Source organism: Corvus kubaryi, unplaced genomic scaffold, assembly GCF_017639235.1.
Source record: "Corvus kubaryi isolate FWS band 111438036 unplaced genomic scaffold, C.kubaryi_AGA036_p1.0 37285, whole genome shotgun sequence".
NCBI lineage: Eukaryota > Metazoa > Chordata > Aves > Passeriformes > Corvidae > Corvus > Corvus kubaryi.
The window spans coordinates 749,024-776,728 of record NW_024581089.1 but is presented as its reverse complement, the minus strand read 5'-3'; the positions used below and the strand labels follow the sequence as shown (position 1 = coordinate 776,728).

The 27,705-nt window shown below is 44.7% G+C and overlaps 1 protein-coding gene and 1 long non-coding RNA gene across 9 annotated transcripts in view; one reads left to right on the top strand and one right to left on the bottom strand.

The window, feature by feature from the left end:
- Positions 1–6,034: 6,034 nt before the first annotated feature.
- On the bottom strand, positions 6,035–27,658 carry PTPDC1 (protein tyrosine phosphatase domain containing 1). 7 transcript variants are annotated; one of them, XM_042026652.1, is made up of 11 exons: positions 27,576–27,603; positions 25,453–25,523; positions 16,737–16,829; positions 13,885–14,056; positions 13,083–13,163; positions 12,742–12,860; positions 11,833–11,970; positions 9,953–11,163; positions 9,048–9,233; positions 7,409–7,519; positions 6,035–6,606 (listed from the first exon to the last, which is right to left on the bottom strand). In XM_042026652.1, the coding sequence occupies exons 3-11, from the start codon at positions 16,819–16,821 to the stop codon at positions 6,490–6,492; spliced, it is 2,220 nt and encodes a 739-aa protein (XP_041882586.1). In that variant the 5' UTR covers positions 16,822–16,829; positions 25,453–25,523; positions 27,576–27,603; the 3' UTR covers positions 6,035–6,489. The 7 variants fall into 7 exon arrangements, with proteins under 7 accessions (XP_041882586.1, XP_041882584.1, XP_041882583.1 ...); XM_042026650.1 differs by lacking the exon at positions 25,453–25,523 and having other exon boundaries at positions 27,576–27,658; XM_042026649.1 differs by lacking the exons at positions 25,453–25,523; positions 27,576–27,603 and adding an exon at positions 22,077–22,661.
- LOC121663896 overlaps positions 15,076–27,705 on the top strand; it is a 13,722-nt gene continuing 1,092 nt past the window's right edge. Inside the window, exons 1-4 of one of the 2 annotated variants that reach the window (XR_006015808.1) lie at positions 15,076–16,113; positions 16,280–16,400; positions 18,409–18,521; positions 24,661–24,761. This is a non-coding gene — a long non-coding RNA (uncharacterized LOC121663896). Of the gene's footprint in view, positions 16,114–16,279; positions 16,401–18,408; positions 18,522–24,660; positions 26,157–27,705 lie in introns of those variants that run through there. The other variant, XR_006015807.1, reaches the window with a different exon arrangement.

Below are 27,705 nucleotides of genomic sequence, written 5' to 3'. Positions count from 1 at the left end.
CTGTGCCCGTGGGTGCCCTCGCCCTGCGGGATCCCCTCCCTGCTCCTTCTCAGGAGAGGTGGCTGTTTGGAGGAGGGAGGGCCCTGGCCCAGATCCAAAAGCTGAGACGTTTTCTGATAGTTATCCCCAATTTTTTACAAGCATGACCTCCTGACGATGCCACCAGTGAAATGGGGAACAGTTCCATCTGACCCAGCTGTCCCTTTTCCTTTCTCAAGGGATGGACCAAATGACCATGGAGAAGACGGCACTTCCCAGAGGAAGCAGGGGCTCATTGGCAGCCCCTGCTGCAGGAAAGGAGGAGCTGCCAGCCACGGGCACAGGCCCAGCAGGTAATTGCTGTGCCGGGCTCAGCCGGGCTCAGCCCTCGGCGGGGCTGTGTGGCAGCAGCTCTTCCCCCAGGGCCGCCCTTGCAGGGCCCGGCAGCAGCCAAAGCTGGAGGCGCCTTGGCTTCGAGGCCTCTGGAGCTCGTTCCGCAGCCCCTGGCAAACGGGACTCGTGCACCCACGTCCCTCCTGCTGCAGCCGCCTCCCGGAGCCGGCCCCGAGTGCCCAGAGGCCCCAGGCACAGGAGCAGCCCCGAGCGGGAGCCCTGCCGCCAGCCCAGGCCCAGAGGCAGCCCTGGCTCCCACACTGGGCAGGGCTGCTGTGTGTCCGGACAGGGCCTGGCTCTGTCCCCCTGCGCTGCGGGAGCTGTCGCGGGGCAGCTGCTGCTGCAGGGATGGCTTTGGCCCGTGTCCCTCGAAGGAGCCCCTGCCCCAGCAGCTGCGCTGCCCCCGGGCTCTCCTCCCGGCCCTCTGGGCTTTGTTGGTGGCACAGCCTGTGCCCAGGGGCGGCAAGGTGCCTGCAGGCCCCAGCTCCGGGGAAGCAGAGAACGTCCTGGCCGTATGCAACGTGCTGCCAGCTCAGCAGTGCTGCACAGCACGGGCCCACGCTCCCCATTGCTCCCGCAGATTCAGCCAGCACCACAACACGTGTTCCCAGTGACCAGAAGGGGACAGGAGATGGGTTCTGTCAGGGAACACGTTGTTTGCTGGAGCTCATGGCCATCGTGGGTGGTGCAGTGCTTGTCTTGATGTTGTGCTGTGTTGGAGTTTGGTATTGCTGGAAGAGAAAACGGTGAGTATTTTGTTGCTCTCCCCCTCAAACTGCTTCCTTTAAAGGCTGCTTGTAGACAGGAAACATTCCCCGTGAGGCTGCTGTGGAGTTGTGGCGAGTCCGTGGTTGTCCAAACAACTCTGCTGAGGGTTCTGCTGCTGTCCAGTGCTTTAACTGGCCTCTTAATTGCTGGGCCTTGTCCTGGGGAGCCCGCTCAGGCTGCAGCCAGTGCTGCTCCCACGGAGGCTGCCTGGCCAAGGGCAGCCCCAAGAGCACCGGGCAGGGGCAAAGCAAGGTGGGGAGGAGAAGGAGCGGGGCCGAGATTGCCCTTGAAAGGCAGACGCGCTCTGGGGCCCGCTCCTGGCCAGGGACCCTGCCCAGAGCCATCCCCTGCTGGCTGGGGCCTCGAGGGGCAGCTGTCCACCTGGGCCAAGGTGTGCCAGCAGCTGCAGCCGTGCCGGGGAGCCTTGCCAGCTCTGGGCCCTGCTGGGGAGGAGGGTCCCTGTGTGCCAGGTGCAGTTGGGGGCCTCAGACACCTCCTCTCTCCACAGGTACATCCTTCAAGAAAAGCTGAAAGCTGGCGGCTGGTCCCCAGACCTCTACAGCCAGAAGAGCTACAGCAGCAGCTCTGCGTCTGACCAGTTTTCATTTGCACCTTCATGCTCTGCACTGCTTTGAGGCCACAGGCCCAGCCCTTCATCCAGAGCTGAAGGTGAAACTCTCAGGAAAGGATTTGGAAGTGCTCAATTGAACCTTGACTGAGAGCTTCCAAAATCAGCTCTTATGTTCCAATAAAGAGATGGAGCTGGCACAGCAGTGTCTGGGTGGTACCACCAGCAAAGCCCACACGGCACCAGCGCTGGCTGAGCTCCATGTCCGGGAGCAGCCGTGGATGCCCACGGTGCGGGCGGGCAGGAGCCAGGCACGGCGCTGCTGTGACCAGCGGCGAGGCCCTGAGGGGCTGGGGGAGCCCATGCTGAGGGTCCCTGGGCTGCGGGCACGTTTCTTTCAGCGGGATCATCTGGGCATGGAGCTCCTCCAGTGGCATGCCCAGGAAAAGAGGGGAGCCATCAGGAGCATCTCCAGGGACACAGCCTGACAAGCAATGTCAGCAAGCAAATCAAAGGTCCTCCCTAATTAACACAGACTTGATGGGACCTAACTGATGGGCCATTACCAATCCAGGGTGCTGCATGGGGTGTGCTCCTCTGGGTGAGGCCTTGGCGGGGAAGGGCTGCAGCCATGGGCTGGATGGGGCTGATGAGCAGCGCCAGGAGGCACAAGAACCCGGCTGCAACCACACTTGATTTCCAGGTCAAAACACTCAGTGTAGCTAGGCTGGGGTTCCCCAAACGGCAAGTGGGGGTTTTGGAGTCCCCTGTAAGGTGCACGGGAAGCTGGGGTCCCTCGTGAGATACACGGGGATATTTTAGGTTCTCTCTGAACTATGGAGGGCACTGGGGTCTCCCGTATGTAATACAAGGGATTTGGAATCCTGTGTGAGGCATGCAGGGGGTTTGGGATCTCCATTAAGTGTGCAGGGGACTGGAGATCCCTGGAAGGCATGCAGGGGGCAGAGATCCCTCTGAGGCATGTGTGAAGGGCTTGGATTTGCCACTAAGGTATGCAGGGGGCTTGGGGTTCTTCCTCAAGCATGCAACGGGCGGGGATCTCTCCTGAGGCACATGAGGAGGTTTTCAGATCTCGTCTCCGGTGTGCAGGGCCTGATGACCCCCATAAGTCATGTGGGTAGTTTGGAGTCACTTGTGAGGCATGCAGGGGGTTTGGGATCTTTCCCAATGCGTGCAGGGCGCTAGGGTCTCTCGTGAGGTACATGAGGGGTTTTTGGGGTCTCCTCTCAGATGTGGAGAGGGCCGTGTCCCAGCGAGCACAAACACCCAGGAGTTTTGATGTGTGCAGCACTTCTGGGAAGAGGGAAACGAGTCAACATCTGCACAGATTCCCAGTCTGCTTTCAGGGGTGTCACACAACAGGAGTGTTCCAGGACGAAGAAGCATTTTTACATCCTCAGGACAATGTGCTGCTGTGGGCCTGGTGGTGGATCGGAGAGAAAAGCCCCATTTGACAGACTAAATTTGACTGCCGGACAGGGATGGCTCAGCAGAGGGCCTGGGGACCTGTGCTGCCAGCCAGTGACCAGGCACTCAGACACAGCTGTAAAACCCCAGATTATCACCCTTCAGCTGTGAGGGTATAAAAGCCCAGGGGTTCGTTGTTCAGGGTCCCTCAGAGGCACCAGCTCAAGCTGTTATTCTTCCACCATGAACAGTATGAATTGTTTTAAGGATCCAGAGGTCTGACACTCTGCTATGGAGTATATTCCACATTTCCAATCTCTTGGGCATTTGAGAGCTTTTGATTTCCTTTTGCACCCAAGATAAACACACCCCCAAAACTGCACAAATAACTCCTGTATCATTTCCTCCTTTTATTTTCAGCTGATTTTTACATTGTTCTATTCGCTCTGCTACCCTTGTCCTCCTCTTTCCAAAATTTCTGGGCCTATTCAACTCCAGTCTGGGATGGTGCACATTCCATTTAGTTCTGTAGGAATTTATCCCTAGCAATCCTGCCGACTACACTCATTTAAGTGTTGCAAAAACCTAACTCTGGGCTGCAATGTATGAACCACACTCCGGTGTGTGAGATGGCAGAGCACCAGAGCAGCCACTAAAGAAGGGGGCATTTGGCTACACAGGGTGTAACTTGACCATTTTACTACTCAAAGTCCTTACAGTGATATTTTGGTGATTACCACATCTTACCACACGTTAGAAGTGAGCTGGCTGTGGACTTGAGGCAAGAAAGAAGAGCCCTAATGGTTGCAGAGCTGGACAGCACCACAGCAGTGGAGGGGTTTGTCCTGTATGGCACGGAGGGGATCCAAGGATTCTGCACCTCTGACGTGACTGCATGGGAAGTCTCAATAGAGAGAATGAGTGTTCAGTGCTCTACTGCAGTAGTTCTTGCAGGGGAGGCTGCTGCTGGTATGGAGGTGACTCTCCAGTGGGAGGGGGATTCTCTGAAGAACAGATCTGCAGAGGCCAGCTGGGTCTTGCTGTCCCATCCTGCTGCAGCAACGTTTGGTCAGGATTTGAGAGTGAGCAAGGCAGGGCAGTGCTCCTGAGGAGTGTAAAGGGAAATCTGCCCACACAGCACCCCCAGCTGCAAGGCTGTCACACAGAGCTGAGTCAGGTTTGGTGCACGAGGACCCCATAAGGACTATTTGCTCTTCAAGGATTTTATAGAATCCTCATTCAATTCTGGAAGGGAACTCAAAGCCCATCCAGTGCCACCCCTGCCAAGGGCAGGGACACCTTCCACTGTCCCAGGCTGCTCCAGCCCCAATGTCCAGCCTGGCCTTGGGCACTGCCAGGGATCCAGGGGCAGCCCCAGCTGCTCTGGGCACCCTGTGCCAGGGCCTGCCCACCCTCCCAGGGAACAATTCCTTCCCAATATCCCATCCAGCCCTGCCCTCTGGCTCTGGGAAGCCACTCCCTGTGTCCTGTCCCTCCATCCCTTGTGAAGAGTCTCTCCTCATCTTTCTTGTAGGCTCCCTGCAGCTACTGAATTTGGTCACCCAATTTGCATCACTGGGGTCACAAATTAATTAACAGGCGGCTGCTGAAGCTTGTAGGTTTGATTATTAGCTCAGATGGGCAGTTTTTGGTTTTATCCATGATGGGTTCAAGCAGATGTGGTGGCCAGTTTGGCCATAATTCTAAACACATTTGTCAGTCACCAAAAAATGTATTAAATAAAAAAGCTCCCAGTTCTACACTATCCTGTGTAGGTGATTTTTCAAATGCCAACACCTGACATTAACTTCAGAAAGGTTATTGTAGCTGGAGCTAACGATATGTGAAAGCCCTTGTTCTTACACTGCTTTCAACAATACTGCCCTGGTTCTACACCCCAAGTGTCTTGGGCTGTAGAAATAAACAGCTAAAACACACAGCTGAAGTAACCAGCACCAGGAGTTGGTGCTGGCTCTTTTGGAACTGTAATCAACTCAAATAATTTCTTGGGAAACGGAGACACTTGCAAGTGCATTTTAGTGTTGTCAAGCCTGACTGCTAATGCCTGTCATGTTGCCTTGCTCTTTGCAAAGCTGCATTTGTGTTTGTGATTCACATGTGATATTTTCCTTTCAAGTGTGCCTATTTTAGGATGATTCTGCCAAAGTAGCTTTTTTAATTTGGATTTGGTATAAAATCATCCAACGGTTGAGGCATGTATAAATTATCTGTATTTCAAACTGGTCTATATTTACCTCTAAATGTTAGTCATTTACAGAAAGGAAGAAGGATATTTCTGAAAATGATAGATTCTTGTTTAACTACTTAAATCTATCAAACTGGAAGAACTGTTTGTTCTGCAAACTGGCATTCCAGTCCAGCTCCTAAGGCTGTAATCCAAAACTGTGTTATGATGATGTCCCAGTTGTTTCTGTTTTATTAGATAACAATGCCTCTACAAAGTGCGTTGCAGGTAGTAAATTTTGATTAATTTTTTTTAGTATTATTATATCACACTTCTTTATGCAAGTATATGCTGAATATAAGTATGGACAGAATCATATCTTGATGAAGATTTCATAATGAAGTGTTTTTTCACTTAAGATCAATAAAAGTTTAGCTAATAAGGTAAAAGTTTACTCTTATTCAAAGCACTTAAAATGCGTCAATCAATTTTCTGTTAAAAACAGTTTTTCTTAGCCAAAAAAGTCTAAATTAGGGCTTGATGACTACTGCTCAACGCAGTGCATTTCTCTACTGCAACACCTTCTAGAAATACATTGGTTACAATTATTTAAGAGATCTAAAGGAAAACATAGTCTGCTGTCAATAACAGATCTCAAGATCTGTCCATTATTACTTTTGTCTTATTTCAAAATTTCTGGAAGGAAAAGCAGCTTCACAGGTTCAGTCAATATTTATTTTCTGCAAAGTGAAATCAAATACCATTAATGTAAACATATGTAATACATAAATGTTAACTCAATCCATTAAACCTTTGTGGATAATGGCACTGAACTTATGGCAGTCGTGTCTCTTGAAAAGGTTTCTTGCCAGTAGCAGAGGTTTCTAAATCAATAAACACATCTGAGAACAGAAGAACCCTTCACAATATAAAAGCACAGTACCTGAAACCAAGTGCTACAGAGAATGGTCACATGGAGCTGTTCTTTAAAACTATGTAGATTGAACAATTGCCACTAAAACTCCCTCTAAAAAAATAAAATCATTTGTTAATAACTTCTATTACCTAAAGTTAGGTATATCATGCCAGGTAGCACAAAATACAGTAGCTGGAAAATGCAAAATAATTTGGTAGGCCCATCTAATGCTTCACCAGAGCTGTGTAGAAATCAAGAAGGATTCTCTGTTCCTTCTTTATTCCTTTTCCTTTTTTCTTCCAGTGCTTGTTTAAATACAGTTTTCAAGGTATTGTAAACATATGGTCCATTCTCAGAATCGAAGCTTGTCTAATAAAAGAGAGAAGTTTCAGTTCAGTTGTTAAATAGATGTCATACAGCAAAATTCAAAGTAGATGCACAACATTAAAAAAAAAAAGAGCTTTGAGATTTATCAAAGAAAATACGTGGTTTTGAGGGAGTGCTTAATGGTAAGTGTTTTCAGTTTTATACTAACTAGACATTAAAATAAACCAGAAGAAGAAGAAATTTAGAGATTGTTTTAACAGGCAGCTTTACAAAACATGAGGAAGCAGCATGGTGAACATTCTGTTCAAGTTCAGATTTCATTGGCTGAATCTGAGAAGAAATCTGAGCTGAGCAATAACTTCACCTGTCACTGTTATTAAATGAGCCCAAAGCAAAAATTAGTTATTCACATCCTGTGGTACAGGCCTGGAATGTAACTGACTTGCAGTATAATTTCAGAAAATGATTTAATTGGATGGAAAGACTTCATGTGGTACAGAATTTACCAAAGCCTTTGGTAAGCTACTCCCAGTGATTAGTCAGTGTCACCCCTTTCCCTAATTTGAAGATGTCCATGAACTGGCAGTGATCCAGAAATAGAAAAATGAGACTCCAGGATTAAGGCTGTAGTAACAGAATTTAATTTTATTGAGAATATTTCCAACTCTCTATGTATGTGATTACTGTAAAATGTAAACTCTGAAATAAATAAGCTTCACACTGTGAAGTGTGAAGGAATTACTGTGGCCTTTCTCACAGAGGCCTCCCTCTGTTGACGGATTCACCTTTCATGATTTAAACCAAGTAAATACAATATCACAGACAGTTATTTAGGATCACTTGCCTTGGTGAAAGCTTTAATAGCACGAGCAAGTAAGGCCTCCTCCACATCAGCTGGCAGCACTTGCAGGTTCACTACACAGTGTAAAATACAAAGGATAGTCTGACACTGTTCCTGGTGGGTAAAAGGAACAGCAGCTCATTAGAAAAAATATTTCCATGAAAAGCATTTCAGCAGTCAGGTTTTGTTAACTGCTGTTTGAACATCAGGTTGTGCCTTCCTGTACTGAAACCTTTAGGTGCAGGAGTTGGTGGAGAATTCCCACCAGCCTAAAGAGCCTCTGCATAATTATTTCAGTCACAATGGGAAAACTCTTCTCCTGAGTACCACAAACTGCTGTGGGAATTCCTCAGAATTTCTGGGAATTTCAAGATCCCCTCCATGAACAGTACCCTTCTTGTGAACTGGCATAGGGAAGGTGAGATTTGATCTTTTCAGCCCCAAATGCTGTGCATGTTCAGGGCTCTTTTCCCCATCTTGCACCTCTTTCTGTCCTTCCAAGTCTCTGTCACCACTGGAAGCTGGCAGAGAGACACCTGAGCAGTGCTTGCAAGGAGGAATAAAGGGAGGAACAGATCTTTGTGGCTGCTCCTTCCCATCTCTTTTCCAGCTTAATTAAGGGGCTGGAGCATGTGTCACACAAGCAGCCTGCTCTAGGTAACTCTGTTTTGAGCAAGACACTTGGACTAGAAGATATCCAGAGGTCCAGCCAACACAGCTATTGTGGGATTCTGAATTAATATAGGATAAGGATATTTTTAAAAAAATGTTCCTTTCCCATTCATTTATAACAGGTGTCAAGCAGTTTTTATGTAATATGAAAAGAAAGTTAAATCTGATTAAGTGGAAGAACACTTCAGGAAGAAACATAATGTTTTCAGATGAACTTGGGAATTCTGAACATCATGTCATGAAGATCGAGACTGCACATGAAGTTCTGACCACCTATTAATCAGAAGTTGTATTTTTGAGTGTCTGGGGCCTCTATTTTCTTCATAAATACCTGGGAAACAAGGAGTTCCCAGAGAGTTAGGAAATTTGTATAATTAAGAGACCAAGAATGAAGAATTTTATTTATTTTTTTCATCTACTGTGTATCTAACCTTTGGGGAAAGCACAGTTGAACAATTGGGATCAAAAGTAACTGGTTTGCATAGGGATTTCAGAATACAGGTGGCCACAGTTCTGACTTCTGTAAGAATTAGGCCTGGCTTCTGATTCTCTGAATTAGCAAATTCATCCTATTCCTTGCCCCAGCTCTCCCACAGCTGCCAGGTTGAGATGTTTGCACAGCAAATGGGACAACCATGAAGTGCAGCTGCCAGGTGGGACATAACAAAAGCCACCACGGAGTCACAAAGGTTTCTCATCTTTGCCTCCAGATCTCCAGCTGCAGGATGTGCAGGGAAATGTGCTGCAGTTGAGCTGCTGCTGAGTGGTGTTCCAAGGCTCTGTCTGGTATTTTTCTTGTCATATGCATTGCTGTGGTATTGATTGTGACAACATAGCATTGAGTGACAACTTACACAATTCGATACAGAATGAATTCTCATTCTGATTTTGCAAGAGATTGAAGTGGCTTTTTTCAAGTGCAATTCCCTTGCCTAAAGTTAAAGAATGAATTGTCAGATCCAATATGTACCTTTCTCAGCAAGTAGAGTGCATCCTGGGATTCTGTGCAATTTTTTGCCAGCATGTCAATATCATCTTTGGATATAATAGGTTCTTTCAGCTGCTCTATCCACGACCACATCAAGCTGCAGAGGATAAAAGGATCTCTCTCGGTGCAGATTTTATCCCAAGCTCCATCTCGAGAATTCAGTTCTCTCTTAAAACAAAAAAAAACCAAAACAAATCTGAAAATGCATCATCTATTTACCTTTGCCAGTATTCTCTTTGATTGTAGCAGTACTTGGCTGCTTATGTTCCAACAAAAAACACTTAGGAGTTATCAAAAAAATTTCTATTTTTTTCTGGAGTATCAACATTAATCAGCAGTAATAACAAGTGATTCTTTAAAACAGAAGGATGACATAAGCAGTGCAGCTGAGAACCTCCCAATACTCCACCAGAATACGTAAACCAGCTTTGCACTCCAGCTTCAAAGCAAATGTTGCTAAGAGGATTTGGGTTTGAGGATAAGCAATTAAGTTTCTACTAAATTCTTTTTCTTTTACTCATGAATCCTCTGATCAGTTCTGAGAAAGCACTGATGATAACCAACTCAAACCCTTAAAACCTGTACTACTTCTGTGCCACCAGCAGCCACGCTACAACCAGAGATAATGCCATCAATTTCCCCCAGTCAGGAAAATTAACATAACCAGAACCTCCACCCTCCTGCTAGAGACCAGAATTTGCAGGTGCATTTTGCCAGCCTGTGCAAGAACTGACCCATAACTGACAAGTACAATCATTTACTGGACCTCGTATAAACTGCTATCCCAATGTGCTATTTCAAAGCTCCACGTGGCATTTTTGCCATTCCAGGAACTCACTGAGGTGAAATATGCAGAGCCCATAGCATGGAATTGCGTTAAAAATTACCTGCCACATTTCTACCTTCTGCTTCACTTCATCCTCTCCCAGAAATTCATTTATATCTGCAAGTGCTTTGGCTGCCAAAACCCTTCGGGCTTCCAAACTTAACTCCGACTGCACAACAATGTGTGGAATTGTCTCTGACACATGTCTGCTACCTTGGCTTTCGTATCCAATGGAAAAGTTCACTTTGGAAGAGGAAGAAGAGGAGTCAGAGTCCTCAGAGAGATAGACTCTTCTGCCATATATATTGGTCTTGTGGTCCTTCCTATGACCAGTCTCGTTGGCAAAGTTGTTCCTCGACACCCCGGTTTCCTTGGGATTGTGGATGGATGTGAGGCCTGAGGAAAAGGTCCTGCTGCGTTGTATTTCTTTGGTAGAATTCCTTCTGTGATAAAGTGAGGAGCCATCCTTCCGTCCATCCAAACTGAATTTCCCTTGACTCCAGAACGTGCACGTGTTATGCACTAATGCTTCTTTGTTTAACTCCAGCTGTGGCTTTGCTTCACCTGTGGCAGAACATTCCTCCCCACTGTTCTCCTTCTGTTTGTTGTTCACTAAGATCTGAGCAGGCACTGTCCAGACAGTGTCATCCTGTTCCAAGAGAAACCCAGTTCTCCTGAGATCTGACTCACTGTAGCTCAGACACCTTCTCAGATGAGTAAGAGGCTGAAGGCATTCGACATTCCTTCTTCTACAAAAAGAGTCACATTCATGTCCCAGGGAGAAGGGACAGTCCTGGCTTTCGAGAGCGGAGGAGTGGGTGTGGGACGAGTCCGACGTGTCGCTGTCCTGCCTGGCCAGCTCCCGCTCGAGCTCCGTGGACGCCAGCTGGGACACGGTCTTCTCAATCTCAGCTGAGAGGTCTGGGATGTCCAGCAGCTCTGCCTCTATCACCTGTCTGTTTTCAGCCAGGTCCAGCAGCAGCTTGCACACCAGGTGGATGAGTTTTGGCACGTGTTTGAGGTGCCTGCTCTCGTAGCCGTGGAGCAGGTGCCTCTGGCGGGTCAGGTACTGTGACAGGGTCACCGCGTGCGCCTTGGGCTCGCAGCAGGCGAAGACATTGCGCAGGGGGACCAGGAACTGGGAGAACTCCCTGACACACAGTAACTGCCCCCGGGTCTGGATGGAGTTGGGCCTTTTTGCTCTGACAAACAGAATTGCTTGGTCAGCACTCATTCTTGTGGCAAAAACTAAGTAGCAAGCTATTAGAACACCTGGAAAATACAAAGACAGGATTAGTTGAGGAACTGTCAGACTAAAACAAATACTCAGTGGAAATATGGGATAGAAATTAATATAGGTGAAGACACAGTGTCCTCTATTACATGATGCTGTTACTTAAATGTAATTGCGTGTGCAGAACCACCAGACAGTGAAGCCCTTCTCACTGCACTGCAGTGGGAGCTCACCACAGCCTCTCCAGGAGCTCCACCATTCGCAAACACAGGAGCAATGGGGCTTCTATGGGGAGGGCACAACCAAAACGGACTTGAAAGGAGCAAATTAAATCTTAGGTGCTCCACCAAATCTACCTCGTCCAACAGTGAGTGGCATGTTTGTGAATGTGTAATAAATACTAGACAATGAAAGTGTACCAGGAGAATCTTTCCCCACCAAAAGCAACTGTCACATTTGAATGTAATGGAACCATTATACAGATTAAAAACTTCTCTAACCTTACAGGTCTTTGGTTTTAATACACTAAAACCGATTTCCTCTAGCCATTGAGGACATTTGGACAAAGTAGTTCAGCACTTTTAACCATTTTATAGAGGTACATCTTGCAACGATGTAGAATGTAGCCCAGCTCTGAACAGTTTATAAGCAGAGAGGGTTGGAATTTCTAGAGGAACCCTTGTGCTGCTCCTGCATGGGGCACGTACCTGTCCTCCCGAGTCCTGCATGGCAGTGAACAGCCACCCTCCCCTCCTGCAGGGCGAAAGCCATCACTTTCACCATGTCAAGGATAGTCGTGAGAGATGCCACTCCATAATCCTTCCATCCAAAATTATAAAAATAAACTAAAATAAAAAGAGAGACAGTGATTTTCTGCCACACCGAATGTGAAATGTGTAGCTCTATATGCAGAGTAGAGATTACTAATAAGAAATTATAGTACTAAAATTACATAATGGAGCTTAAAATCTGACTAGACCTTGGTTGCAAGAGATTATTTTCCCATTTCAGTGTATGCTTGCTATTGAAATTTGATAGATACATGAAGCTAGCAAAGATTTGTCAAACTCAAGTTCAGCTAGAATGTAAAAGGTGTAACAAAACAGTGACTCATGCAAAATTACCAAGCTATATATAGGAAAAGGGTAATTTTTTCTTTTCAGAAATAAAAGCACTTCTTCAGTCAACAGCTGCTTCCTATGGAGAGGAACTTTCTTTTCTCACCATAATATGAAAATACAAAACCACTGTCAGTAGCAGTGTCCCCACATGAAATAACCTTTTATAGGGTAGATACAAAAACATGAGTGTACCAGAATTTGACACACCCTTCGTGGTTCAGATATTTGTGAATGCAGAAGAAAAAGAAAAATGTAACTGTTGCCTGCCCTTTTTTCTAAACACCTGAACACAAACCTCCATCTCTCTCTGCATAATACACAATCTTCAATAATATGTTGCTTGCTCTTTATTTTGTTTGCCAGGTTTCACATCTACATCCCATTTTGTGCAATATTTCTTACACAGCTGCGTTTAACTCACAGGAATTCAAGTAAAAATATCCTTAAATGCCAAACTCAATAATTAATGAGGAACAGCAGCAGGAGGGAACTTACTGCCAGCCTCCATGAAAGCCTCAGGAAGGTAGGTGAAGCCGCTCTCCTGCTCCAGGGGGTTCCCACAGCTCGCGTGCTCCCCAGGACGCTGAAGGTTAATTACGGTTTTTATGGCACATCTTAAGGAAGGAATAGATGAGTCAAAGTATTACATGCAGCCAAAATCTCATTATCCCTTATTTTCTGAAACATACGTTTATTCTTAGTGGAGAATAAATCTTTACCTGTAGAGCGTTAAAATGAAAGGATCTTTATCAACAATCCAAATCTATGTTGAAAGAGAAAACGGATCAGGAATTACACCAGTAATACTTACAATAAATAATGACTAAATTTGTTACCTTTCAAACTGCTCAATAATGTTGTACTTTTCAATTAATTCTGTCGAGGGTCGAGCCATAGCCAGAATGTTATCTGTTATCCTGAGAAATTAGAAAAGTAGATAATAATGTTATCATGAATCATTTCCTGGGTATGAGTCTTCCAAAATAAGAATACCATTATATTCAAGAGAGAGAGAAATAACCTTGCTGACTAATTAGAAATTACTTTTTAAAAATTCTACTATGCCACAGTGTTCATGATGAATCTTATTAAACTGATACAGGTAGAATATTATCAAAAGACAATTACTGGAACTGCTTAAATGCCAGGACATAAGTAAAAATTCCTTTGAATAGAAATCTTTGAATAGACCCAGATCCCTGTTTGTCCCTCCAAGGTTTGTAAATGCTGTTCAAGCATTTGCTGTTAGGAAAAACAGTAAGAACGTAAGAATACATTTCATGTGACTCTTGCTGCACATGAACATCCTTCTGAACACATGCCCACATTATTTCATCTGCAGCAAATGCTTTTACTTTTCAATTCTATTATTAACACGTTTAATTAATTTGCATCCTAATCCTTAGTAGCCCAGAACAGCTTTTTTATAATTCATGACAGATAAGTATTTATTCTTTTGGATGTGAACCAAACTCACTGTAAGTCAACAGAAACCTTTCATTGTCTTTCCTGGGCTGTGTACAACAGCCACTACGTCAAGTTCTAATTCCAAATCAAATTCTCATTATGCTTTACACTTAGCAGCTGATTAAAAAAAAAAAAAAAAGCCCAGCTATTTTGCTGTGTTGAGCTGCTCACCAGGAGGAGTAGAGCCCCTTGACAGCCTGCTCGTGCTCGGCCCAGCGCGCCGGGTTCTCGTACTTGCAGGCGCGGCCGCCGCAGGCCATGGAGCACTGCATGTGCCCGGGGATGACGTGGCGCAGCCGCTCCCCCACCTTCGTGTACTTGGCCGTGGGGCGCCTGGAGCTCCCTGCGACACAAGAGCCACGTTAGTGAGGGAGCTCCCTACAGCACCTCCACCTGAACAGTGCCGGTTCAGCCTCATGGGGAACTGCGAACACCGCAAATACATGCAATATGCATTTCAGGCTCATTGTTCAAGTAAGGATTCCGAGGGGGAAAAATTGTTTGCACTACTGCCAGTTATTTTTTATGATGAAGTTAGACGTGAGTGACATCCCATGCAGCTGAAAAAAAGTCACAGTCCTCTTCAACCTGAAATCCAAAACAGTTAACCATATCCTTGGTGTATACATGAATGTGTGCTCTGTTCTACCTGTTGTTTGTAACTGAGCTGTTAGAGTAAAAAGCATGTATCGACACTTGAATAAGAAAACAATGAACAAAATGTAGAATACAAAATACAGGAAGAAAATTAAACCCCACTATTTTATCCACACATAAAAAATACAGCTAACAGAACAAAAGTATAGTAATACCGAGAAAATACCCAGAACTGCCAACAGTCTCAATGAAAAGTACTTTACTTTTTTTTTCAGGAAAAGTTGCATCCAGCTCCTCGGGGCTGAGCGACGACAGAGCCACCATGACCCGGTGCGTGGACGAGGAGAGCAGCTCCACCACGGAGCTGCGGCGCCGCTGGCTCAGGCGGAGAAGGGGATCGGAGGAGGAATGCCTCCGCCCCTGGAAGAAATGGCTAAAGATGCTGACGGCCGAGCGCCTGCGGGGGGAAGGCTGCATGGCTGCCCGGACCCAGCTCCGCCCGGCGCCGCTGCCCGCGGCGCTCTGAGCGGAGGGGAAGTTGCTCAGCGCTGAAGTTGCGGGGAGCGGAGCATCCCCGAGCGCGCTCCGGCAGCTGGTCCCCCGGGCTGAGCTGTCGCCATGGTAACGGAGGATGCAGGCGCTGCTCTCAGCCAGCCCCGGGCTGCTCCCTTCCACAGGGATTGCGTCTGCTTGGGACAAACTGTTCCGCCGCTTGATGAAAATAGTTGCATTTCAAGTAGGTAATTTTCAAAACGCGCTGGGAACAACCAAAATATTTTTCATAAACAATGGGAGTATTTAGTTCCTGCTCAATAACAGGCATTCAGAACTCACTAAGACACAAAATACTCGATTCAACAGAACAATCAAAATGTAGCTGGAGGCTCTGCCTCCTGAGAGATCTGTAAGGAAGTACATTATACTCCCCCACCTCTTGGTTCTTCATTCCACAACCACCTCTCCTCCTCCACTTCGCTGCTCCAAAATGCATCATTAGCTGCGTAATGATTGGGATTAGTGTGTTCCTGCTGAAATGCTTCAGTACATGATGAATTGTAGACTGTTTGCCTGGACCATTCACATCTTCTAACAAAACACAATTTGTTATTCCAAACAAAAGGCTGATTTTTTTTTCAGGGCACAGCTTTTTTATGAAGCAAAGCTGTTAACCCTGCAGCCTGAGAGAAGGCAGCTCATGTGGAGGAGAAGGTGTGTCAGCTGAGTGCTTCAGGCTTCTGAAGGTAGGTATGAGGTGGCAAATTGCCTCCCACTTTGCTTCCAGTGTGCTAAGCAGGAGAATGAGGTGGCCAGGAAGATTGCAGCACTCAGAAAAGCAACTGTGTGAAGAATGGATTATATTGATGTAAAAAGCCTCTGTCATCCCAGTATCTCTACATTAGACTGTATGGAAAGAGGAAGGCTGGGGAGATCAAGAAAATCCACTTTAACTTCGTCAATAAACAAATTAATCCCATTTCATTTTCCTAAAATACAAAGTATTGTCAGTCTGTGTTTCTTCTTGTACTACAAAACTTGTACAGAGGAATTTGCATAAGAGGAAGCTCCCTGTCTTCTTCTGGGACAAATTCACCAGGCAAAAATCTGCTGCTTCTAGACAGTGACAGCACTTGAGGGCCTGAACTTTGACTGCTGCTCCCCAGCTCTTACAGAGACGTGGCAACATTTGCAGTGGGTACCAGGCCTGAAACATCAGCAGCGGTATCGTGTGAGGAAAGGAAAATGTTCAAAACCTTGACTCTTCATTCATCAGTGAATCATTGATGAAACAAGTAATATCAACAGGTGAGGAAACATGTAAATATGCTTTTATTTTGGGCATTGGGTGGAAGAGAAAGGAGATGAAAAAGGCTATTTCAAGTGCTACCTGTATCCAAGAAATGTGAAAAATATTTTCTAATTAACTATATTCCTTTCTTATATTTAATTATTTTTCTCTTTCTCTTCCCAGAAACTTCTTTTCAGTATATATCAAATGATAATGGAGCCAGAAATGAGGAAAATAAAATGCTGCACATCATTATTTTCCTACTGAACCTAGCAGGTTTGCAAACAAGCACTCACCCAAAACGGTAAGAAAGAATTGCATCCTGTAAAAGTTTAAATAATTAGAAAGGGGAGTTTTGTTGAAGGCAGGTTTGTATTTTCAGAGAGCTAGGCAGTTTCTCAACACAAAAATGGCATCGTTTCTTCCATCACGAGATCTGACAAAATGAAAATTACAGAAAAGATCAACCTATTATCACCACAACATGTTGATGAAATAATGCAGTTTGGTTTTGTTGTAGACATTTTAAGTTTATAAACATGGATAATATTTCTGAGGGTTTTTTAAATTTTCTGTGGATTTTTTTCCAGAATTGGTCTAAGCATTTATTGTGAATGGCACATCAGAGACAAATTCTTACCTGAATTCATATTTGCCAGATACACACTGCTCTCTATCAGCGAGGAGTATGGTAGTTCATTTTGCAGCAAAACTCCTGCAGCCATTGCAGTACCTGTTGAAACAATAAAATATTCACTGAATCTACAACAGAAGCTCAAAAAATGCAAAATAAAGCCAAGTATCTGGCACCTGGTGATGGAGTCATTCAAGATTTGGGCAGTCAGGCATGGGCTGGTACTTGGTAAGACAGATTGTCTACAATCCACGTGCCCTGTCTGCTCTCTTCCCTCCACTCCTGGGGTTTGAAATCACATCTGTGATGATACTTCTCTAACAAGGAAACTGAACCCAGGAGTGTCTCTAAGCAGAAGACAGATTTCTCTAATGTTATTGCTAATACAAGGTAGGTCCTGCTCTGAAGACCTTCTATCTGACAGAAAGATAAAGGGAAGCTGTAAATATGGACACAATAATCAGTCACTGTGATGGTTAAATAAACTCTTTACATGGCTCTTGAGTGGAAATTCTTACTCAGTATAAGATCACCATTCTGTTTCTCTTATCTCTATAGGAAAATAGCTGCAAGCATAACAAAAAAAAGGTTTTTTGTACCAAACTAAGTACATCTGCTGTATCGTTAACTATAGAAACTTTGCTAAACAGACAAACCTTGGGTTCCCAAATCTACAAAACCAGTATTAGGATTCAGCAGCATAAATAGGGTTTTAAAAGACAGTTTGCTAAAAAAATACATTAAAAAATAGAAGAGTCTTGTAGGGATTAGGTGATACAACAGGCCTGTGTGGTGCTGTTTGCTGTTCATTGTCCAGCTTTTATCTCTAATTCTGCATATTTATTTTTGTAGTAAGTATTTAAACAAACTTTATTCATTCAGATAGTACATTATCTACCACATATTTGAATAAATTATTCTTCCAACAATGCTAATGGACTTTATTCCACAAAGTCACCCAGTACAGCTCTGTTCTTTTCAAGATGCCTAATGGTGGGAACAGATCACAGATCCCCATTAAGAACCCTTTCATAGTGCTGCACCAGTCCTCTCAAAGGGATGAGAATTACATTTGTCAGTGAAAGACAAAGAGCCTTCTGAAACTTCAGAGATGCTCAGAAATGTATTTCTAATGTAAGTACATTAAGAAGAATATGAATTAAGAATACTCTAAATAAAGATTAAAAGAGTATCTGGAGCGTTTTCTACTCAGCTACTTGACCATCTGACTCTGTATTCTGAAAAGTCAATCTTTTAATAAAGTACCTTCATATAATTGCATTCTATTTGGAGAAGCTTCAAAACCTCTATTTTTTCTTCAATGGGCTTTGAAATCAGTAAGTGATGGCTTCCATTATCAGAGGAAACTTTGTACCTAAATAAATAATTTGATTTTATCCCCAGAATTTCTTTTTTAGAGTTAATAGTGCTGGATTAACAAAAATTGTTGGTTTCTATTTCTCAGAAATTTCTCCAAAATTCTTAATAGCTTGTCCAGATAACATTTGAAAAAGATATCTCATCACATGGACAGCAGAATCACCACCACTATGACTATTTAGTTTTCCTATCTCCTTGGACTCAAGAGATTAAAAAAAAAAAAAAAAAAAAAAAAGAGAGAGAAAAAATATCAGGGATATTTCTATCATCTAAAATTATTTTCCTTTTTTTTACTCAGGAATCAGGCTGATAAGAACTCTTAACTGGAAAGGGATGAGATGGAGGTTAGTGCAGAAGACAATATACCTAGAGTATTACAAAATACTAGCAAGATTCTTCTAAGTGGCAGAGGTGAGCTATGTGTTTCTTTCTTGTCTAACCAATTTTATTTCATTTATACACCAAATCCATAATTCCTGCACTGCCCAACTGACTTGAATATTTTGTCTGTGCCTTTCAGTTTGCTAAACTTGACTGACAGCTGTTAAATTGCACTCCCTCAAACAGATGTAATGTGGTAATTTGGCACAGCTCAGTGCTGATGTTCCTAGAGAGGGGCATTACGTTTCTGCACCGATAAAAAGGGTGTCGAAGTAAAAATAGTGCTTAGGTAAAAGCAACAGCTCTCTCCTGCATCATCTCTGTACCAGATATTCACATTTTAAAGACATTCTTCAGCATTTTGCTCATGCCGTGAACGCTCGGTGGCTGCGGAAGGCACAGCCCGGAGCGTTATTCCAGGTCACGGTGCCCGCGAGCTGCCTGGGGGATCCGAGTCACGTACCTTGTGGCAATCACCATATCGCCTTAATCAGCTCTGCTGCTTTATCTCTGCCGTGCATTCCTATTGCCATGACAGCAGAGAGGCCGCCCTTTAATCCCGGCTCCCCGAGCGAGAGGAGAGGAGCGGTGTCTCCCTGCGGTGAGGTTCCATCGCTGTTCCAGCACAGGCAGCGCTGCCATCCAGCGAGCGGGAACAGCCCGGCTCCTGACACCAAACACCGGGAAATGTGGCTGTGCTGTCGGCCGGCAGGAGGGAAGAGCAGGACCACACTGCCCAAGGAACCTCCTGGAATCCTGATGCCAAGCGCTCGGGGTATCTCAGGAGGTGCCTCCAGGCGTGGATTTGATCCGTGGTTTGATGTCTGTAGGCAGTTTTGAGTCGCCTTTTCTTTCCCCCCGCTTTTGAGCTGAACAATTCCTACCAGAAGGGATTTTTATTTCCTGTTGCACTCGATTCACGTATTGCATTTGGTAACACGACAGCTGCCGAGTCCCACTCGCTGCTTCACACATGCAGGGGTGGCTTTCCTGCAGAGGAAGCAGTGTGGGCACCTCGTGCCGCTGGGGGTGAGCTCGCTCCGGGCAGCCACCTTCTCCTAAGCAGTGAAGCCTCTTGCCCACGGCCATTCCCTCTGGAACAAAGGCACTTCTCTTTGTAAGGTCGCAGGTGGAGCAGTAGAGTGCCACGCAGGCAGCGGGACATCAGGGACATCAGGGATCCCAAGGAGCAGGTTCCATGCTCCTTCCAAAGGCTGCCTTCCACACGCAGTACTCCTCACTGGCTCTCAGGAGCCAGCAAATTAACAACTCTGCCTTGTCACAAAAAAGATTCCTTTCTGGTATTTTGGGATCTGGAAACCAGTGGCTTCCAGTGACTGGGCTGAATTTTTGCTCCAGACTGAAATGAAAGGAGCAATGTCCAATATTGCAGCAGCCAGAAAACAACTATACAGCCAAAAAGCGAGGAGACAAGAAGATGCTGGTCTTGCTCTATCTCAGCAATTAGGATGGTTATTTAATGAATGCAATTACTATCTTTTAGTTCAGAACACGTTTTCAGACAGAGAGAAGGGCTTGCATTCCCAGCTGGAAGGATTCCAGTTAGGGCAGTGTAGCTGCCAGCACGGACAGTAATCCCAGTGTAAGGCTGCGCCCCTGTGCACCTCTCCACTGACAGCGAGGGCCCAAATCTTTAATTCGTGTGGCTTTGCTAAAGAAGAATGCCCCAGAGGACCATACACTTAAAAAGATGTGTATGTATGTATTAACATGAAAAAATTTTAGTTCTCCATTTTAAAATATCAGTAGATGGGAAAAAATATTTTAAACCTCAAATATATTCATACAATAGAGGCAAATGCTGATGCTTAGGCCTGTCACATGAAATTTTGAGGTTATTTTTACTGTTTTCTTGTCTTCTAAAGTGAATTTGTTCTCTCCCTGTTGCAGTCACGTGTAACTAACTACCAAGCAGCCAAAATTTTAAAGGAACATAGTCAATTCACTGCAGGTAGGGGCCAGGGCAGCTTGGTACCTAAGCACTGGGTAACACCTCTCAAATTTCCTGTGGCCTAATTCTACGAAGCTTTGCTTTTGTGAGCAGTCCCACAGAAATCAACAGAATGTCTAAATATAACATCACACGGGATAAAGTTTCACTGCCAAAATGCAAAATCCAGTAAACTGCACTAATGGAGATGTTTTAGGCAGATAACTAAAGATAACTTAGATGATTAAGACTAAGTAAAAATAGGATAGTGTAGAGAGGACTGGTTATATTTAATGAAGTGGTTAAGAGCTACTAAATTATAACTTTGTCTCTCAATTCAGGCTTTGAATCTGATGCTTTAAGATTGGCAGATCATGAGAGTTTCTAGCAAAAAATCTTCTAAATTGGCTGAGACACAGTCACAGGTACAGGAAGCACTGGTAAATGAAACTGTGTTTTAAATTACCCCAGACTATCTAATTTTAACATTGCCAGGAATAACAAAGCATTTCTAAAGGTTTGTAAAAAATTATGATAACTGGGGGTTTTTGCTAAACTTCATTATTATGATTAATGAAACAAGATGCAAAGGTTGTTGTTCTAATGCCTGTATCAGTGAAAAAGCTCACTGGTAACAGATATTTCATGAATGCTTAAGCTACACTTTAACCATAGTCTGGAAGGCAGTTTTAGCATGGAGCACACATTTCAGTAGGCACACACCCCAATTCCTGAGCTGTGTTAAAAAGCTCAATTATTTGAAATATGAAATGTTTACTACCTGTAAGCAAACGCCAAAATATTGGAAAAGCAAATGAACACACGGATGAAGGACAGAGAGAAAACTAGGTAAAAATTTTAACAAATTTTCATATAGTTTACAGTATTTACACAGCAGAATGATACTACAGCTGCTGTAAAACTCCAGGGATTTCACTGGAACCATAACCAGAACGATTTGTTATTTCTACATGTGTTTTACCCTCTTTGGGAAAAAAATATTCCCCACGTGTCTTAGCAAAAGGTGAATGTCATTTAATCATCAAGTTTGATATTTACAGAGGACTCTAACTGCTTTCATGTACAAAAGAGACAAGAGAATGTAATTCATTAAAAAGTTATGTGGTGTTGGCTTGGTGATTCAGTGTTTGCTATTCATAGATTTTTTGACATAAATAGCAAGAAACTGCAAGCTAAACTGATGGACATATCTCTCAATTGACTTGAGTCGTTATTTAAATCACCTCTTCCTCTGGTAGTGCTAACCCAAGAGTTAACAGAAGTTATTTTAAACTACCTTGAACAGGCTGGCAGGCAGTAATTACTAGAGAGACTTATCAAGGAGATGGCATAAAGTGAATATATTAACTGTTCTACAAACAAAAATGGTGACTCCGGGACCCTTGATCATGAATATCATGCTTACCAAGAGACTCTCAGACTCGTAACACTGACTACAGGCAGAAGAATGAAATATTGTCAGTAACTGTCAGCATTCTGACAGCACTCAGAAGTGCAAGTTTAAAAATTATCTCTGCAAGTTAGAGGAATTCTTTTTAAATCTAATACAGTCAACACCATAGTAAATTTACATGAGTTTTAATAGTTTTAATAATTTCAGTGCAACACCTTACCTGTTACCCTGCAAAAAGAATGAGTGAGAGCTGATCCCTTCATTGTTGCAGTATCAGCCACAAGAAACACGTTGTAGGGGAGTCACGTTTTACAGAGGAGAAGCTGAATGAATTCCCATGGTGTTTCCTGTGGCTAATCCGATCGGGGATGGTAATCTGGGAGGAGCCAGCAACGATCTTTTCTTAACCTAAGGCTGTGCGGGGAGTGCCTCGGGGACTATGCAGATAATCATCCCTAAACTGCTTTCTGCGTCTGCCCGGCCTTTGAAGGGATTGAGGCAAACAGGCCACAGCAGCCTCATGTTTTAATAACTGAATCTTCCAGCTCTGCTCATCCTGTTCACCTCATTTCCTGTTATTAACGAGTAAATATATATTTATTTGTGTGTGTCTACATGCATCACACAAGTAAACACAGAGCTATAGAGATAATTTTGTGAAGTGAGATTAATAACAGTTAAACTGATACATTGATTTTGAAATGCCATGAAAAGAGAATTAGATAGAAATGTTCCATTGTTATCTGGACATATCATTGTTATCTGCACAAAATATTTTTTCTCACCCGGTAAAAGCACAGAATGTCACTGAAGTATTTTCAGCAAGTATAAATTAACTGCATTTAAAGTAATATCTCAAAACCTAAAAAAAAAGTAGGTAAATATATTATAGGTAGGTAAATATAAGATATTATAGTAGGCAAATATAAGTATATATATAAGTAAAATATAATCAACTGTAATCAACGAAAAAAACAAAGATTTTGTTGATTTAAGTAAATACTAGATAAGTAAAAAATGTAAATAAAATAGGATAGAATATCTTATTCTATTTTTAAAATAGATCTTATCTCCAAATCAAGTTCAAGCACTGACAAAAAAAAGAGCTTTCATTTATTCCCATCACTTCCCTGCATGTTTTGTTAAAAAGTCCCTACCATTAATGAAGCTAGGGATTGATTAAAAATACCTCCCAATTATTTAGAAACAAAGTATCCTTAAAATTACACATACAGCTTCTTAGTATACAAGAAAATCACATGCACGAACTGAAGTGTATCCAGCCATTTCAGTAAACAAACATCACTTTTCTATACAGGTATGGAGTTTGCCCAGAGCAGCTGTGGCTGCCCCATCCATGGCAGTGTCCCGGGCCAGGTTGGGCGGGGCTTGGAGCAACCTGGGAGAGTGGAAGGTGTCCCTGCCCATGGCAGGGGGTGGAATGGGATGAACTTTAAGGTCTCTTCCAACCCAAACTGTTCTGTGATTCTAAGTTGGGGTGGGGGGGGAAGAAATTGTGACTTCAAAAGATTTGTACACAATTTGGGAAAAGCCACTAAGATACCTTGGCTACTAAAAAGTCTGAAAAGATTGAGGAGCCTCAAATCCTCCTTTGCACACCTTTCTTTGGTGTGTTGGTAGAAGTGTCAACTCCAAAGGGGCCAAGCACCCACAGCTTCCCCAGTCTGCAGCTGCAACTGGGGGGTTTAAAACCTCCAAAAATTGATCCATGTGGGTTCCCTGGGTGCCAAGAGCTGGTGTCCAGTGCCACTGCTCCAGCAGCCCTGCTCAGGGCCAGGGAGGCAGGCACACTGACTCACTCACTCGGGTGCTGGTGAGAGCAGACCCCAACAGAGGCCCAGCAGAACAGTGCTGACTTCCTGGGAATTACAGACCTTCAGCGGGAATCTGTACTGGAAATGCAGGGTAGAAAGAATCAGAGGTCAGCTATAATGAAATATATATTATACAATGAAATAAATCCACTCTTTGCATTTCAGCTGTGGTCTGATGGTTGCCCTTGGTTACCTGCCTGGGTCAATTCACACAAGGAACAGCCCCACAGCAGCACTCCTTGGTTTCATACTGTTCAGTCACTACAGAAGTGGCTCTAGGAATCTGAATCTGCAAATTATGAGTAAAGGGACACATGTATTTTCCAAGTGTCAGCACACAAAAATGTGTTAACAAATGGAGCATCTGGCAAAACATTTTGTAGGAGGAACTGGAGGAAGCTGGCATGATTTTAGTTGACTAAAGAACAAAGAGCAGCTTCAGAAAACTAATAAATATTAATTAAATTCTTAATATAACCATACTCTTTGGGGGAAGTTCTGAACGTTCACATTTGAGAAGCTGTCACTGACATACCTAAGTTTTATTTCCATGTGGATAATATAACGCTGTTCACCTATCTGATTCCAGAGGGGTGCTAATTCCTGGAGGGCCAGGTAAGGTATTACAATGCTCTGCTGAATCCACTTGTAGGTGTCAGAGCTCTGCTGGCTGCCCCTTGTATCTGTTCCCACATTTGTACTCCTCACTATTAATGACACTTTATTCAGCTGAGGAACTGATTTCTGCTAGTGCTTTGCAGAGTTTAGCTAATTCCAGGCACCCCTGCCAGACGTGTTTGTTCTAACAGGCCATGTCACTGTATTTTAGTAAAGACAAGGCTTTGTGATAACTGAGGGTGACTTTTTGGGAGAATTAACCAACAGGCTGAAATAATTTGCCATTTCCAAGGAAAGAATACAGAGTAGGTGGGATGCTAATGACTAAACTAGCAATCTTCATGTCTCTAGGCTTGGCATTCTCCTGTTTCAACAAAATGAAGAATCTCAGGTCCTCTGGAAAATTCTGCTGAACTATTATTGCCATTTAAAGAAACTAACAAGCTTTCCAGGTAAGTAGAACAGGATCACTAGGCTTCTGGCAGCTTATTTCTCTTGCACTGCAGGAGCTGCTTCATGGCTACTTCACAGCAGACGTAGCAAATCCACCTGTCCGTGACCTTAGGTACAAGTTTGTCAGATTAGGCAGGCAGAAAAGTGTCCGAATTGCCTCATTAGAATTCTGACCACTGCTTGCACTGCACTGTTTTCAGGGTACACAGACAGAATCAAAACATCACACTATCCTAAAACTTAAAGCTGACTAAAACCTAAGATTCATTTTCATTTAGTACAAACTGGTTTGGATTCCTAGCTGGCTTTGGGCATTTCCAGCTGCTCCTTTTGCTTTTTGCTCTTCTCATAGTTTGGATCATAAAAATCAATTAATATTGCTTTATTTTCAGCTTGTATTGAAACACTGCAGGGAAGGCTTCAGCTTTGTGTAACTTTACAACTGTATAAATGTTATTAAAGACTTTCTATAAGTTCTGGTTTTAGATATTTTTATATATATATATATATATACACACGTATACATACAGATTCTTTTCTGTCCATTAAGCATAATGCTGTACCACCACAAATCAATCACAAAAGTAGAGTCAAAGCCTCTGGTAGACCTTGATGATACCAGCAGTATTACAGTTGTGAGAGAAATGTACACATTTAGCTGCTTAATGAGATCCCACAGCAGCAGCCCACCTGTGATCCCTGTTCTCTTTCATCATCTCTACTTCTGACAGTCTCTCTTTTCCTGTTGGTTCCACTGTTACCTAAAATTGCCAGTAAAGTACAAAATGTAGTGAAATGTTAGGTAAGCAGCAGAGTAATATGAAAATTCCAATTCAAAAGACAGTTCTAAACCTGAAGAATTCTATCAGGTGTTATTCACAGGTCATTCAATGGACTTACAGTGCAAAAGGTGACTACACACCTAGGAAAACAGTGTAGAACCACTTAAATTAGATCTAGCTATAAAAAGGAAAGCTCTGATTTATGAGACAACTACCTTCCTCCAGGTCAGATTTCCCAGTTTCTAGATAACTCCTCTCACTTACAATTTTACTGCTATTACACAAGATAAAATAGTCATAATGGTATCATTGGATTTACAACAAAGTGAAATATTTACTCAAACATGTCGAAGAAACACTTTTCAGGTCGGTTTATGCATCCAGCCAAGCAAGTACATCATGAGAGAGGATTACATTGCTAATTTTATCTCTGAGGTGACACTCTCAGAGCAGCTGGCCCTGCAGACTGTCTCCCTCTCTTACTTCATCTTGCCTTATATATGCAGGTACTCTCTGTGTTTCACATAAACTACTGATGGAAACAAAAGATGGAAAAATCACAGAATCCCAGAATGATTTGGGTTGGAGGGAACTTAGAGCTCATCCAGTCCCACCCCCTGCCATGGCCAGGGACACCTTCCACTACCCCAGGTTGCTCCAACCCCTTCCAACCTGGCCTTGGGCACTTCCAGGGATGGGGCAGCCACCACCTGAATCACAACCTGAAAATGCTTTCAAGCAATACAAAAGTGCAAACACATTTATTTTGTACACATTATTTTGGGATTAAGTCCTCCACAGATGTGGAGCTCAGTGTTGCTAAGTGGGGTGAAGGACTCCCAAAAACACATTTCTGAGAAATGCAAAATCAAGAGATCTGTGTAAAGAGAAAACACTGAAGTCTAGATTATTAATATATCATGTAACCTTTAATCTTTTTGTTATCCTACTGAAGAGTACAGAGACAGTCTATTACCAAAAGCAGTAATAGCTACATCTAAAAGTTACTATTGAGTGTGTGGATTGACCTATGCATTGCGGTCCCTCAAACGGGACTGACTGAGCTGCGTTTTTCAGAATGATTAAGTGATGATTAGAGGTGGGGTACAACCACTACAAAACATGAAGACATCGCTGAGACAGGGAAAATCAGTTTCCATTGCGCTCCCCTGCTGTCATTCACGGTCCTCTCTCTCCCTGACAGCTGTGGGCCTTTGCGAAGGTAAAACGACACAGATCATTTATTAAATTAAAAGCATTTTGAGGTTGTGATTCAAGAGGTGACAGCCCCATCTCTGGAAGTTATTCAAGCCCAGGCTGAACGGGGCTTGGAGCAACCCGGTCTGGTGGAAAGTGTCCCTGCCCAGGGCAGGGTGTGGGATGGGACGCACTTTAAAGGTCCCTTTAGCCCCAACCAGCCTGGGCTGCTGGGACTCGGCTCTGTGACTATTTAGCAGCGGGTGGCAGAAGGGCTGGTGTCACCGCGCAGCCCCCGGGGGCCACGGGCGGTGCCGGGCACGGCCCGGGGCAGCAGGAGGAGCCCGGAGAGCCGGGCGGGCCGCAGCGGAGTCTCTGCGGGGTAAATCCTTAGCGGAGGGGCCGGGCCGAGGCAGCGAGCGCGGGGCAGCCCGACAGCCCGGAGGAGGGCGCGGGTGCCGGGGGTTCGGCCGGGGCCGGGCGCTCTGAGGGGCTCCGGGCGCTCTGAGGGGCTGTGAGCGCTGCGAGGGGCTGTGAGGGGCTGCGAGGGGCTGCGAGAGGCTGTGAGGGGCTGCGAGGGGCTGTGAGAGGCTGTGAGGGGCTGTGAGGGGCTGCGAGGGGCTGCGAGAGGCTGTGAGGGGCTGCGAGGGGCTGTGAGGGGCTGTGAGGGGCTGCGAGGGGCTGCGAGGAGCTGTGAGAGGCTGTGAGAGGCTGTGAGGGGCTGCGAGGTGCTATGAGGGGCTGCGAGCGCTGTGAGGGGCTCAGAGGGGCTGCGAGGGGCTGTGAGCGCTGCGAGGGGCGCGGGGCGCGGGCGCGGCGGGGGCGCGGACCCACCTCAGCTGCAGGGCCGCTCGCGCCGCTCCGCCGGCACCGCCCCGCAGCGCATGCGCGGGGACACGGCCAGGGGACCGGGAGGCGGGACCGGGAGAGAGCGGGACCGGGAAAGGCGGGGTCGGGAAAAGCG